We start from the raw sequence: 16,860 nt of genomic DNA on the forward strand, positions 1-16,860 counted from the left end.
TATAATATTCAAAATATTTTGACTTGCTTTGAGCTGTTTACGGGCATTATAAATTATAGTTTTTTTTTTCTGTGAAATGAATGTCAATGATTTTTATTTGTTGCGTAAAATAGCTTGAAAAAATGCTTATAAAAATAATTGTATAGGCAATACGAGGCTCTGATATTTGAAAAATATTAAAAATCCAGCCACAATTATTTTTATAAGCATTTTTTAAATCTAAGATTTTAAAATGTAATACAAGATTCCTTATAAAGTTAGATTAGGTTAGACATGAAACTCAAATTAAAATTTTTATAAGTGTTTGAAGTTCAAATGTTCACAACATTGGATATTCACTCAATTTCTCATGTACTAGCTATTTTCTTATTTTGTTGTAATTCAAAAACGAATAACCGTAGACACTTGTGATTTATATCATAAATTTATTTACCAATTACTATACTTGATGAAATTGTTAAAATATTTTGACTTGTTTTGAGCTGTTTACGGACAATTTCAAATTGTTGGATGCCGTTTTTTACACGGAGTGTTTTTGTTGTGATAATGATATACTAAAAGAGGAAAATCCTAGTTTTTTTTTTCTATAAATATCAATAAAAATTTATTTGTTCCGTTGTTCGGCCAAAAAGCGTTAAGATTTAATACTAGACCCATCCTGATATATTGCTTTAATAGCAGTTGAAAAATATTAAAAATACATATAGGCACAGTTTTTTTTATAGGTAAGGATTGAAAATTTAAACCTAGGTTCCACGTAAATAGGTTATGATGTATAAATTAGGTACTTTATTCACAATAATATCATCATATATACTTAGAAATATAATAGACCAGCATTTCTCAAACCGTGGTACTCTATGAACGTCTCCCTTTATAGAAATAAAATTGAATGGATCGTTCGAATTAGAAATTATTTAGTTTATTAGATATATTTAATAATAATATAAATAATAATTTTACATAGGTATTTAATATTCTTTTTATGCATTAAATGCTTATATTATTATCATAATTTTGTACCTAGTTCCTAAAATAATTAAATTCTGTATACATGTAAAATAAAATTTTTGATAAGCAAAAAAAAAACGTTATCTGGTCAAGTGAAACAAGAAAATGTTCAAACTGTGTGTGTGGTATGCACTATGCGCATATAAAAGGTTGATATCATAGACTGACTGACGGTGGTAGATATACTTAGTAATATCATAAACGGACTGACCGTCTTCGCTCAGAATCATTTTTCTTATACACTGATATTATATCATTGAATTCAAATTTAACACTATTCATTACAGTGAAACACTAAAAACCTACTGTACAGCAAAGCCGTTTTTTGCACGGAGTACAATTTTATTTTAGTGTAGGTAGGTACTACTTAATAACATTTTTAGCCTAAACAATTACGAATAAGTATTTTAGATAATTTGGAAATGTATTTTAATATATTTTATATTTAAGACAATGTAGGCATTTCATATTTCATTATATTAACAATTTTATTCATTTTTCTAAATAAAAATAGGTTCCTATATTAAGCTTTTAGTTTTTTTTTAAGGTCATAAAAATATTATATATATATTTTAAAAATCTACATTTACTTTGACACACAAAAAACTACAAAACCACTGTTGATATTGTAATTTATATAAAATACAAAACATATAAAATATACTATATCAGGATTCAAAACCAATTCGTATAACAGATAATTTGATTTGACGATGAGTCATGAGTGTTAAGTTTAAATGCTACACTGGACAAAAGTAACAGTAAAACATTTAAGATAAAATATAGGTATTGAATATTCTTTATTGATTTATTTACAGTTATTATAGTGTTGATAATGTAATGTTGTAGATTAACATTATTTACTCATTGACCTGAGCTATATAGCTACCAACTTACTTTAGATTAGCATTATTATTAGGAAATAAAACAATAGACTTTCATTTTAATATGAACTGTAGGCAGCAGGATTTGTAAATTATATGGGTAGATAGTTATAATTATTTTGATGTAATTTTTAAGTATCATCAAAACGACTAATTTATTTAAACGTTTATTACTTCTACTACCTATATAAATTTAAACATATGCTTAATCCATGTCTCCATGGTTATAATATAAGACATAATTAGAATATCAATCTAATACAATATAATTAATATAATACCACTTTTGGAAAACTAAATCCTTTAATTGTAATAATTGATATTTGTATACAACTACCTAAGCATTAATATGTTATATTAAGATATTATATCTTAAGTTTTACAAATACAAATATTTGAAGAAAAAATATAAATAATATGCCATTATAATTAAAGAAATATATGTGAAAATTATGTGAAAGTTATAAATAATGTAATTTAATCAACATACATATTATAAATCATTCACCTAGCATGCTCACTCCCTTTTTTTCTTTTAATAATGAATTCAAATTCTGATTTTTGGAATTTTTAAATATACTCTAAGACCATAATAATATGTTCTAATAAATGATTTTTTTTGTACTTCTTAAGAAGTGTCTTGTGGCGATTTAATATAATCTTATTTTTCACTTAGAAATTCATAAAAGTTTTTCTTTTTATTGCTAACATTAAACATTTTAATAGAAGGTTAAACAAGATAAAATATTTTTTCATAATTAATATTGTTTTCTGGAAGCATATTATATATTTTTCTTTCGCTTATTTGTCTAAATGTATGAAAAAACAACCCGCTCCCAAAAAACCCTTACCACTAGCTCTGGTACTCTGCTGTACCAGGTAATCTCGCCATTGAGTAAGTCACTGTAAACAATGGCTTTTGCCCGTTAAATTTTGAATTCAATGAGAAATCATTAAAAATCTACAAAAAACGAATATGAACGGAAACGCTATGTCAGCCTTTATTTCTAAGCTTCTAAAAATATTCATGGTAGGTTGAATTTGAACTAAATTTTGATAAAATCGTCACATACTATATTATTTATTATCATAATATTTTTATTAACTTTATAATTATAAAGATAATTCAACACTTATGTCCTATTTTCCGTAGAATTGTGTAAATAGGTCCAGGGATTGGACTACCTCTTATAATAAATAGCTTAAACATGCCATAATTTAAATCGCTGATTTGTAAATATTAGTCTCTACATAATATATTGATCCTTAGATGTAAATTTCCACAAGAATATGTACATGATATCTAAGATATTAATATATTATCAATCTTGCATTATATTGAGCAAACTGGCACAACATTAATATAATATGTCATGAACTTATAAATAATGTAAAATGTGTTTTTACTTAAATTATTCATTTCAAATTTATTTTTAAAAATGTTAAGTTAATTCATATTGACAGAATTATACAATTACAATCAGTCTTTAAAACTACATTTATACACATTAAATTAATGTCCGTTACAATAGGTATATTTATAAATTATTATTATTTTCAGAGTTCAATGACGTTAGCAATCAAATGAATGAACTAGCACAAGAATGCAAAGAATAAATATTTTAAAATATTTCACAATATGTAAAACAATTAGTAACTAAAACTACAAGTTACAATATATTATTGTCAACATTTAAAAATTACAATAACATTTTAATTAACAAGTGAACAAATATTATTTATAATTATGGTGGAAATTAATATAAATATTATTTTTTAATGGATTGTCTTACAACTAATTTAACTAATATTAATTTCAGATTCCAATAACAGAGTAATAACAAGGGAAGACAACTAAATCAATTTTATCAGCAACATTTTTATAATTTGATAAACTTTAAGCAAAACTAGTGTCGTGAGTGGTCTCCCAAAAATAGTAATTGTATTGAATATTAATATTATATATGGTTATAGTTTGAGTTTATAACTTAAGATAGATCTTGAAGATCTAAATATTTTGAATCATGGTTGATTTTCAAAGTTTAAGAAAACTAATTCTACATATACTCTGTCTAGCGAGAGAACGCGTCGGTTCTGTGCATGCAGACTGATGACCGAATGATTGGCGAGGTCTCGTTACCCCCTCTGGGTGTTTGGATAGTAGTCATCAGAGTGTGCCGTCAGTTGTTGGACGAGTATGCATAAAACCAGACCGATTTTGGTCAGGCCATGGCGAGTTCTCTAGTTGGACAGAGTATAGTAATCCATCCTTCCAACTATCTCTTCTATAGTTTAGTTATTACAAATAATGCTTTACATTTGTCAGTTAATAATTTTAGAAACTACCACGACGCCACACTTATTAACTTATTCAATTTAAATCAATTAAATAAATTAAATTAAATTAAATTAAATAACTTAACGTCTTATAGTGTAACAACTTTCCCGTTTAAATATAAATAAAAATATTTACAAAAGTAACCCAATTAATTGTTTAAACAAAAAAATACTGTATATAGTATATACAAATAAATTATTCTGTCAATAAATACTGAAGATTAAAATATTTTCAGATATAAATGTATGTTTAAATAGTTGTGTTTTTTTGAATTATTCTTTCCTATCATTAACAACATAATTACATTTCTACAAAAAATAATGGATAAGTAATACACTTTAAAGTTTCAAACAGTACATCCAGTTAAACAATAGATTTTTTGTAGTTAATTATTATTCAAAATTAACACAATAATCAAAAAATTACTATTTTATTAAATAATAACAAAAATGATCAGCTGGAAGAAATATTGCTGATATTGATATATATTTTTTTAATGTTAAGTATTTATAATAACTTTAGTGGTATTGTAAAATTTTGTTCAAACTTGCATAGCAAAATTAAAATTATTTCACTAGATATTATATTATTTAAAAAATTTCTAAGTAATTTCTTAATTTTAGAAAATTGGTTATGATTCATACACCAAAAATGCTTCAAACAAATAAAATCAATACAATCTAATGGTACCAAAATATTTTTTTTCTGTTTGTAACTTTTATTTATAATTTTTGTTAATATGATAAATACAAATATTTAAAAAAAATATATATAAATATATATACAAATAATATAATATAAATTAGGTACATTTATGGTGAAAAATAATATTAATAACTTCAAATGTTCTTTAAAGTTTTCCTTACAAAGTCGTATGTAGCAAAACTAATTCCGGTAGCAATTGGACCTTTGATCCAATTCATACTTAGACCCTTGTAAAAGCCTTGTCTAATGCCTTCAGTTCTGGAATTAACATAAAATGTTTATGACCACAGTTATTTATTTATGAACAATAATAAGATTTTTGAAAGATCAAGTGCGTTTGTATGTTTAATCTTTTTGGTCGAACAGTATTAAGCACTTACATATAATACTGTAGCAAGTTTCACAAATAACTCATCACTAATCCAAAAAACTATAACAATCGAGCACAAAATTACATGCAACATTGCCAAACAATTTATTTAGTAAGGAAAATTGGTTTTTATTTTGGACATAGTCACAAGTCATACTTTTTTATAAACATGATTGAATAATTTGGCAATGTTTGAATAAAAAAAAGCGTGCTCAATCATAATACAAAAATGTTAAAATATTGCTCAGATAAGAATGTCGTCAATTGTATTTTTACTAAATAAAAATACCTTACCTATAAATTATCATAAATGTCGTTCTAAGGTTTGTGTAATTTATTCCTGTAATCATTGATGTTTGCATCTTTCGCCTAATTATATCTAGAGGATATGATGATGATTGACCAGCCATGCCTGCCACTGCGCCACATGCTACATTCACAACCGTATTTTCATATCCATGTTTTTCTGTGTTATGAAATATAGATATTAAAAAATAAAAATGGTTTTATTAAGTATGCCTTTTATGAATATTTACCTTTCATAAATGTCTTTAACGTGCCATATGTGAAAAAACTAGTACCTGCATATGGTATAATTCCAAGTATTGTTGGAACATATCCTCGATAAAAACCTCTTATACCTTCTACTTTGAAAGTTTTTTTGAACACCTAATAAATAAATAATAATATGGTTTATATCAAACATTTAAGTTCACTTATAAATATTACGGAAAACAACTTTAATTGATTGAGATTATACGACGGGCTGCCTGAGAAAAAGTATCAGACAAATTTTTTTTGGCAAATATCTTCATGTTAACATATATAAAATTTGGGAGAGGCAAGTGACCTAAGAATCTTAAGCTTTTATAACTTTTTATAACAATACCTATGAATATTATTTTTTAATAGATAGCAATTAGTTCCTAATAACTTCAAAACTCAACACTTGACTCTAGTTGGGCCAATTAAAATAGTAAAGTGACTAATTTATTTACAATATTATGCAATATAAAAGTGAAGTGAAAGGAAGTGAATCCTGAATATTTTATATAAATAAAATTGATTATAGCCAAAAGTCATCTAGCCATCCAGGCAGTTTGTTGGGTGAATTACTTTTTAAAAGTTATAAAATGACATTAGCGTCCTGACATTATTTTTATCATGTTACGTTACATTTTCATTAAAAAAGTAGGACGTTACAAATAACGTTATTTTATTAAAAATGAATTACAAAATCAGTCCATAAGGACTAATAAGTAGTAGGTAATAGGTATATAGCTATACTATTATTATATAAATTGTATAGTAGTATAGGTATAACATTGATGATGTAGGTATACATTGTCAATGACTTAGGGCCTGTATTACAATCATAGTTTAAACTTTGGTGAAGCCTAACCCACTGATTTTACCAGCCGAATTTGATGGTTTAACCTAAGTTCAACGATTGTAATACGGGAACTTAATGTTATACATGGACAAAATGTATTATTATTATTTATTTCTTCGAAAAGAAAACTGGCCCCATTGAACAGGTTTGTGTGGGGTTGTCATAATGTATATGTATTAAGACGACGTGATAACCGCATGTGTTGTCTCCATCTTACAAGTGCGCAAATTTTACGCTTGGCAGAACACGTGTGTCTCCGTTAGTTTCAAAATTAGAACGAATTGACCTCTTATAAAATCTAAAGGTAATATTATTATCTAGGCAACCTCATGGACTTTTTATTATATTTTTATTTTAACGCGAGTTATAAGTATTTTAAAATTGTAAATTGTTTGTACATCTTAAAATACTCATAACTTGCTTTAAAATAAAAATATATTAAAAAGCCCATGAGGTTGCTTGAATAATAATATTACCCTTAGATTTTATAAGAGGTCAAATCGCTCTAATTTTTAAACTAATAGGGCTACATGTGTTCTGCCAGTGTACAATTTGCTATGTTACGCACTTGTAAGATGGAGACAGCACATTCGGTTATCAAGTCCTCTTAATTCCTGAGATCTTAAATAATATTGTTGATTATTATCTAAAACTTATGGAATCGTAAATACATTTTATTGTTTTTTAATTTTTCTCAACATCCTAGCCCCTATTATTTGTCATGCACTTTACATTCATAACTTATCTTAATAACGTGGAAAATAAGACGTTAGTCCAACTTTATTAAATAGTTAATATAATTAACTATATCAATAAACAACATTTAAAATTAAATACTTTACATCTCCCAACGATTTATAATCATCTTTGGTAGAAACTGCCATTATTGCTCTTGCCAAGTCTAGAGGATAAGTTAGCGTTTGTGATGTTACCCCAGCTAAAGATCCAGAAAGAAACTTAAGACCTCCGTTATTTCTAAAAAAAAATATATAATATAATAAAAAAATAAGCAGCAATGAAATTATAAAATAGGAATAATAAAAATGAACCTCCCTGTTTATTAAAACTAAAATATAAATTAAATGAATATCAATTAGCTTATTGATGTAAGTTCAGGCATTTTAAAATATTAATTAAAAATGTATAAATGTGCATTGAAAAATCAATTTATTATGTTCAAATGAAAATATAATACTAATATTTCTGTATTATTTTGATCATTAATTATTAAAATGCCTGCACACATTATAATAACAAAATCTAAGATATGAAAATCAAAATTATAGGTCTAAGGTCCACTGAACATTCAAAATAAATTGAATACTGCTTTTATAACTATTTATTATTAACAATAAAAACAATCGTATTTACATATAGTATTTTGTTTTAACTAACATTTAAATTGATAATACCAGATATAGATACTTAGGCTAAAGTAACTATCAATTATTTATTGTTTTATTTTTAAATAAATTAGTGTATTAACAAACATAATAGTTACCTACTAAATAGTAAATAATACCTGCTTAGTAGCATTAGTGAAATTCTTAATTTGAAGGATTCAACATTAACCTCAATAATGTACTATTTACTAATATTTATAATATTTTAAAATATTTAAAAACTACCTATGATATAACAATTATATAAAACTAACTAGGTATATAACTGGACATTGACAAGGATAAAGCAGAATAAAATGTTATTTTATTTCTACAGTGCTTATAATAATTTTAAAATTTAGTTGTAATACCTATTTTATCATTGAAGAATCAAAAATAATTCTGTGCATAGTAGTAAAAATAAGGTACATTTATAATCGAATTATATCTTAACTCAAATATTTATCAGGGTGGAGGACCTAAAGAAAAAGTAATATAAAAAATAATTAATAATACATTTTTATAACAGTAAATATTAATTTTTATAAATATTAAGGTTGCTTGTTTTAAACTAAAATTTAAATTTAAGCTAATGAATAATGTATTCTCATTTTAGAGTCAAAAAACAGAATATTAATTTTAACATAGAACTATTTATATATTTGAAAATGTTCATTCCTTTAAATTATTATGTAATTGGCACGAAAAAATGAGTCTAAATAAAAAAATTACTTTGTATTTAGATCATCAACCTTCAGCAATTTTCGCCATTGCTCAAATGCTGTAAATTGGATGGCTGCATATGGGATGATTCTGGTCATGGTGGCAGTATTTCCTCGCCATAACCATATAAAACCATCTTTTGCACAAGTATCAGCCAAAAATTTAAACGCAGCTCTACTAGAATACGGTTCTTGAGATATCTAAAAATTAAAATTTACAAATATTTATAAACGCATACATTTATTACTGACTGGAAAATAAACGATAATTTTCATTCATCTACAATACTTACTTGAAAATTGATTTTAGTTCTATCTAATGGAGCGATTGTACTCTTGGTTAAAGCACCAGCGATGGCGCCCGCCGCCAAACTGTGCAACACATTCGTAGAATTGGAATCATGTTTCTGAAACAAACAACCATTGTTATTCAAATTAAATTTGCTCTAAAAAAAATTACAATAGAAATTATTTATAATGACATCCAAGAGACCTAGGAAAATAGATCGTAAAAACCGAAAATGTTGCACATAAAACTTACCTATGCATTTATCAGTCCCCTTAAATTTAAGGTCATAAAACCCAATAATATGTCACTACAACCGGTGACATTATAAACGATTTCTACAGTAGTTTACGGTTTATTTACCTGTGTATCGTGTGCCATTCTGCACGCCGAAGTTATTGGAGATAATTCTCGTATTAAATTCTCGTATTAAACGTTGAAGTCTGTTGACAATATATTTGGCAGCAGTGGACCTCTATCGGTGTCCTTGACATAGAAATGGCATCAGGAAACGTTCGCGATGTGTAGTTTTTTCAGTGCGCTGCAGTCATTCACGCAAACTATGAAGTAATTGATACGATATATATTAAAGTTAATTAATATTACGAAACCGAAGTAGACGCAAGTACAAATAATATCGTTTAGACCATGAGGTTATGCTCATAGACGGAGCATCACAGGTTGGCGGGGTGGTGTGACGCGGTCACAGTTATTACCATAGCAGTGTTGTCATTTCTGACGACAAAAAATATGTTTATTCGCATATTCATGGAATATAATATTACAAGAGGACGTGAATACGTGATACTCAGTAGATGGGCAGATGGCTATAAGAACCAACAATATAGGCTAATATTTATATTATTATAATATAATGATTTTTAAGACACAAGAACCGATCGCACAACCTGAAATTCTATTGCGCATGTGCGTAGTAATTGAGTAATAGTCGAACAGCGCACTCATGTCTGACCGCTGGAACTATACCCATGCTCCGTCTATGAGTATGAGGTCTATGGTTTCGCCAGATTTTGTTTTTTTACTCTGTTACTACTACTTTCATTGTCCATTGTTGCGCGTTCAATATTCGAACGATTTTTTAAAATTCTATTTAATGTGCAACAATGGACAATGAAAGTAGTAGTAACAGAGTATAACACATAGAAATCTGAAGTTATTTTAACCACAATAAGTGTCAATGTTATACACATTTGAACGTCGTTTTTGAGCTAAGGCTGATTTGGGGTTGTTTTAACATATTTTTATAATTGAAATTAACATGGCATCTAATAATGTCAATTTAACATTATTTGCTGTTAAAATAACACCAATTTATATTAAATCAACTTAATTCTATTGAAATTAAATATGTAATATTGTGTTCAAAATAACTTTCATGTGTTATCAATGTAGTAAATTATTGGAATGTTGAATTAACTACTCGCTGAATTTATCTTCACTTAATAATACTTTTTGTAGGGAAAATACATTCTGTATTTTGAATAACATCTAATATTTGTTGAATTAAATATCCAAATAAATTCAATCAAACAAATATGAAGAAGTTGATAGAACCACAACATTAAAATAACATCCCTTACCAAACCAGGTGTGGATTCAAAAGGGGGTGCAAGGGGCTTAACCCCCCACCACCACGTTGGAAATGTTGAATTTTTACATTTGTATATGACAAATAGTTCATGTCTCAAAATTCATAAATTAAAAATATAAATAAAACTGTTAATATTATTATCAAATTTTATCTATAAATTATAATACTATGTTCTAAAATTAGGTTTTTTTTCTGTGAAAAATTTCAAATATGTATTTAGAACAGAGAACTCATAAAAAAAATAAAAATCAGAACCTAACTATAAAATTCAATCAAAAGGTTCAAGTCATTGATTTAATATGAGTATGAATGCCGAATGGCAGATAAGGTATATACTTTTACTTATAACTCAATTATTAAGTACTAATAAGCAATAATAATTAATAAACACTTTTATTATAATAATAATTTATTATATTATATTGTTTTTAATTTTTAGGTTTACAATTAGAAGTTTTGTCTTATTCTTAGATATTAACATAAAAAAGCTATACATTTACACAATTAATACATTATACATATAATTAGTAATTAGGTAGGTACATTCAGACAATAAATACAATAAATATACAATTAGTAATTACATTTAAAACAATATATATATATATATATATTTAATTATAATTTGTTTAATATTTTCATTAAAAAACTGTTTTAAGTAGCATATCTTAAAGTAGCATAGGTTTTAAAATTTCCAATAGTACGAGCTACTGTTGGTGTTGTATCAGATAATTCACTGATATAACATCCTAATAATTCTGTGTAATTAATTAAATCAGAATTATCAATTTTAATTTCAAACGCATGAAAATGAGAGTCAAAACCAACTGTGTACACACGTTTAAATAAAAAAAAAGGGATTTTAGATTTACCAACTAGTATAAAAATTACTTCACCAAATACACATTGATCTAGATTAGATTCTAAAACCAAAAGAACTTTTTTTTTGTAGTAAACCCCCTTATATTCCAACCATGAATATGAAAAACAATCTAATTTGAGTTCATTTGGTATTTTGGTAACTAAATTACTAGGAAATTCTAAAGATGGATGTATTTCTTTACCCAATCCTAGTTTTAAATCTGATTCACCAAGGCTAGCGTTAGTGAGAAAACGCATCACCATTTGTAACTGTAATTTGTAAGACAGAGTATAGCCTAAATTTATACGGCAAGGGATTGCGTTTGCAATAGCTTTCAATACTTTATGTTTTGCTTCAAACCTTATGCTCGAAGTCAAAATAATAGGGCCATTTTTTTGCAATATTCTGCCATAGTGTGTCAATAAATGAAATTTAGACTTTAAATTACTCTTAGACAGTAATAAGTATAGTCTGTTATGTTCAGAAATTAGGGAATCTAATAAAACACAACTATCACGTTGTATTTTTCTAGCACAACATAAGTCTATTATTTTATGTAAAAGTAAGTATAGTTTCCAATATAATGACTCATAAGGGACCAACTCCCCAACCATCAAACAAAAATATCTTACAAAACATAACATTTCCGATGCAGACATAATAATACAACCTTTTTTAATATCACTATCTCGAATAATTGGAGGAGAATTTTTTTTTTCTGTCACACCATAATTAAACATTATAATTCGATTATTCAATTCTTCCAATGTAATGAACTTTTGTTCAATAAGTCCATAAATAATTAAAGACATATCATAACGTGCTACACCTTCCGGAATGTCATGCATAAAGTCACATACAATATTATTAGTGCAATGAAAATAAGGTATTTGATGAAAAATAGATGGTTCAATAACCCCAGTTAAGGAAGGATTCTGCGTTGCAAGGTCGGTTTCATAGTTTTGTATATTTCTAATTGAAATCTCAGATTCGACACACATTTGTACAATTTGTACAATCAACTGAATATGTTGAAATATCTTCAGAATCCGAATGTTCATTATCATTTCCAGGAAACAAAGACTATATTAATTTAATAATGTACTTACATAAATTACTATTCGAATATTATCATATTTTTTGTATCAAATAATCTATTTAAAATTAAAATCTGAAATAACGCTATATTATAAAAGTACAATAGGTACTCATAACTGTGTAACGATTCTAAATGTTTAATGAATAATAAATGACGACTTACCTGGTAAACTAGGCTGAAATCGGACATTATAAATCGGAGTATCGGACTATATTATAGTAGTTGTATTAACAGTTTTACGATTATGACCAACTGGCAACTAGATTATACTAATACTTAAAAAAACTTAAAATCAACGAGGAGATAAATGGAACGACTTCACTCTCGGATTGTAGATGATGAGCATTTGAAAATAAAACACCGCTTTCACGCATATCGAATGATTCGATTAGTGCGTCGAAAACCACGTGATCACGCTAACAATGGGAAATTGGTGGGGGATGCACGCAGCTGGACATAAATTGGTCGCCGACCGGTATGTTGTCTTTTGAAACGGAGTATATTTAGGTACAACAGCAAAAATATAAACAAAAATAGTCGTCAATCGCCATCACGGTAATACAGGATAACACAGACCACTAATAAGGGTATTTCCAGTAATTATTTCAATATAGACAATAATATAGTGAATATTGATGCTATATATAGTACAAAATCATAATAAATACAAAATAGTTATCAATTATCATGTACGTAGTTCGCCCAACTGAACAAACGCTTAAAATCAATATTACTGATGTTAATTTAACACCACTGAATCTTAAAATAAAGAAACCTATTGTTCACATAAATTCAATTCTCGTAGTTAAAATAAATACAATATTATTGTATTTATATTAAATCAGGTATATGGTGTTCATATAAATGTTTTTCCTCTTAATATTAAACTAGTTAAACGTCTTAACAACAAGACATATTACATTCAAATTGAATACTAGTTATATATTTATTTTAACAGTTAGTTAGTATAGTTTTAAATTCCATAAGAGTTATTTAAACTATATTAAGTTTTACCGTAGTAATTTGAGGCTGTTAAAATAATACCATTACATTGTTAATTGGACCCAAAATTCACTCATCACAACTTACGTAGTATAAATTAAATTAAAGTAGTATAAATAATTGAGATTCGTAGACGGTTATTGTTAACATAACACCTATTAATGTTTGAATGAAATAAAACAATTTCAATATCACTACTTCTCGATATTTGTTATGAATTCTGATTATTGTCACGATAAATGTTTTTCGATTAACACTTTTAGAGGGTTATTTTGAACTCCTTGGCCACTAACTTCAACTATCAGCCGGTTGACACTGTAATATTGGTAATTATAACACCAAAATTTCTATGTGTGTGCGCCTAGTACAGAAAGTTTCATACGTTAACGCTATATCGTACACATACACGTGTGTGCCACGTCTGTGTGTGTATAAGCTTAAAACGATAAAAACTTGTACGAGGGGATGACTCGAATACAATGCATGTATATTATATATATATATGTGTGTGTAAAATTATTATATAGGTACCTATAAGTATAGGCGCGGTGTTATACGTCTGGACCTGGGCCAGGCCTACTATAACGTGCGGTATATGCGATAACAGTTATATTATATATAGTGCCATATATTTTATAATATGGACCTTAAGCGTCTCGGGCTACTTGTTTTTAGTGTGCCAATTCAGAGGACGGCAACGGCGACCACAACGTCCGTGTGTATGTTGGTTTGCACGTTGGTTTGTCATAACATAGTGTCGTGTCAGTCGCGTGTATTTAATTTAATTATGAAATCGGAACCGATAGGAGTAACAGAGAATAAAAAAATTTAGAATAGAATATACACATTTTCTATTGGTTATTTTTTTGAGAGCTTATCATGAATTAATGTCTATAGTGCGTATTCGTTTTGTCATTTCTAAATTTGAGCTTATATTTTTATTTTTTAGAAGTCAACTGTATTATAGTTAGAATGTAACACTGATATCGTACATCGATAATCATGACTATTATAGGATTGTACCAGGAGGGAGTGTAAATACTATGAAAATTATCCTGCAAACTGTAAATGTTTCTATACAATTCATATTTAAATGTTGTATACTTATAGCGGACTTTGATGCATTACACAAGCTTATTGCGTGGTCAAACGTGGAGTTGATAAAGGGGATAGATCCCATATTACCTCTTTTCATTATGTATATAATAATACAAGATAAATTATAAATTATATTTTTATTGATCAAATAGTGCATGTTAAGAAAGCAGCCACCTTCTCTTCACACATGACAACAATTATTTGACGGCCACTCCACTAGCTGCCCAACCAACGAAAACATCCGATTTCAGCACTATAAGAACCGAACTCAATGATTGGAATGTCACAAAATTGTTGTTGTGATTATCTATCTGTTTTAGCTAATGCATACGAAACGCGCGAATCCAAAAAAAAAACGATTTTAGCGCGCTAATAGTCGATGCTTCATGGCGATACTAGACCTATAGTATCTGTAAACCCACACATAATTTTGATTTTGCAGATACATAAATTACCATTCAAATTTAGGAAATAGTAAATCAAATTCATGACAAAAAAAAAATGTATGTTTTTGAAATTTGAATCGCTCATTCTGAATCGCTCTTGCTTGCGAAACTGGTCTCTCCTCCGGGTTGTTGTTGTTCTTGTGGTTACCAATTCATCGTCCGATTAAATTATGTAGCTGGTTCTTTTACCAATTTTTGGACGACATAATTTATTCCCTGTATATTATTTATAAAATATTGGTTTTAATTCTTACCTATATCATAAATATATAACTTTGTTAAGATTGATTACGATTTAATTATTCATAAAAAAAGTCTTTACAAAATTATCAATAAATCAACAATAATAAAACATAGAATTGAAATTAATGTTGATTTAATAACCAATTTATCAATATTTTGTGAACCACACTAACAATATATCTACAATATACATATTATGTTATATAGTAAGTATCGACGAACTGACAGATGGAAAGAATTCTTAAACATAAATCATTACACCTTTCGATTCGAAAATACTGAAATTATTATCAAGCTCATTTAATTTGAAATATCAACGGTATCTATAAAAAGGTAAACCATGGCGACGACACGAGAAAGGAGCTACTAATGCTATTAAGTTCTTCATTCGCTGTAGTAAAAATCGTTAATGGATATTTTGATGTACCTACTATAATAATATACATTAATATTATACAATATTACATATAGTTGGCTAGATTAAATTACACATATTAGTGGTACAGTAAAACGGTTTTTCGCAGCAGTGGTCCAATAAAAAAAAAAAAAAAACCATATACGCTACACATTTTGGCAACATAACGAATCAATTAATTTCATTCGTCCACTCACTCTGGGAAAGCGAAACAATGATTTTCGAAATGAAACATATTGTTCGCATATGGCGAAGTGCGCTCTCCATAATAGCGTTCTTTTGAACTACCCCGGGTAAATGATTGCATCGTTAATAATGTGCCTTTGACAGTTTAAATAAACAAAAATTAAAACGTCCAGAATTTCGTACAATATATTTCAGTTTAATGTGTATGTATACAAAATTATTATATCGTTGTACAATGTACATACAAGTTGCACTCTTCAAATTAAATCCAATTAATTTTTATTACAAACATGAAAGTTTTAATGTTCTACACATTATATTGTATTGAACACAGCGATAAAAAACGATTCGTCACCATTGGTTACATATTAAATTACTATCATAACTAGTAGGAATATCCGAATATGGCATGTAAAAATATATACAAATATATTTAAAAAAGTAAACTAAAATAAAATACTTATGCACACAATTACAATGATTAGTTTTATGGTTTATTTTCTTAATTTTGGACATATTTTTTAAGAGAGTATAAATCTTAACGGTATACACTTTAAGGTATTTAAGCACTCGTTGAATATATGCCACACGTGTATTGTGTTTATATCAAATACCTATGTCTAGAATTAAGAAGTGGAAAATAGTAAAATTATTCATTGCAAATGTGTTTATAAAATTTGGATAAATAGTTTAAGCATGATTCGTATAGTAACTAGTAGTTCAGTGCAGTTTTCGTTTAATGGAGTTTAAGATGGGGTGAATACACTTGCATTTAATTGCAACGCTGTGTAGGGTCATCAAATAGA

General features: G+C 27.2%; 1 protein-coding gene across 1 annotated transcript; it reads right to left on the reverse strand.

Annotated features, from left to right (window-relative positions):
• Positions 1–5,031: 5,031 nt before the first annotated feature.
• On the reverse strand, positions 5,032–9,476 carry LOC100164226 (mitochondrial coenzyme A transporter SLC25A42-like). Its single transcript, XM_016800319.2, has 7 exons — positions 9,455–9,476; positions 9,099–9,212; positions 8,816–9,006; positions 7,544–7,676; positions 5,845–5,977; positions 5,603–5,774; positions 5,032–5,196 (listed from the first exon to the last, which is right to left on the reverse strand). Exons 1-7 carry the CDS (start codon positions 9,470–9,472, stop codon positions 5,073–5,075), a joined length of 885 nt encoding a protein of 294 aa, XP_016655808.2. The 5' UTR covers positions 9,473–9,476; the 3' UTR covers positions 5,032–5,072.
• Positions 9,477–16,860: the final 7,384 nt, after the last annotated feature.

Source organism: Acyrthosiphon pisum, chromosome X (genome assembly GCF_005508785.2).
Source record: "Acyrthosiphon pisum isolate AL4f chromosome X, pea_aphid_22Mar2018_4r6ur, whole genome shotgun sequence".
In the NCBI taxonomy this organism is placed as follows: Eukaryota; Metazoa; Arthropoda; class Insecta; order Hemiptera; family Aphididae; genus Acyrthosiphon; species Acyrthosiphon pisum.

What these genes read in the sequence shown, in the direction of transcription:
- LOC100164226 (XM_016800319.2), bottom strand. An exon ending in GTTGATGATCTAAATACAAA is followed by an intron (nt 7,677 to 8,815) that starts GTAATTTTTTTA and finishes ATTTTTTTTTAG; the next exon opens with AAATAACGGAGGTCTTAAGT. An exon ending in GTTAAAGACATTTATGAAAG is followed by an intron (nt 5,775 to 5,844) that starts GTAAATATTCAT and finishes TTCATAACACAG; the next exon opens with AAAAACATGGATATGAAAAT.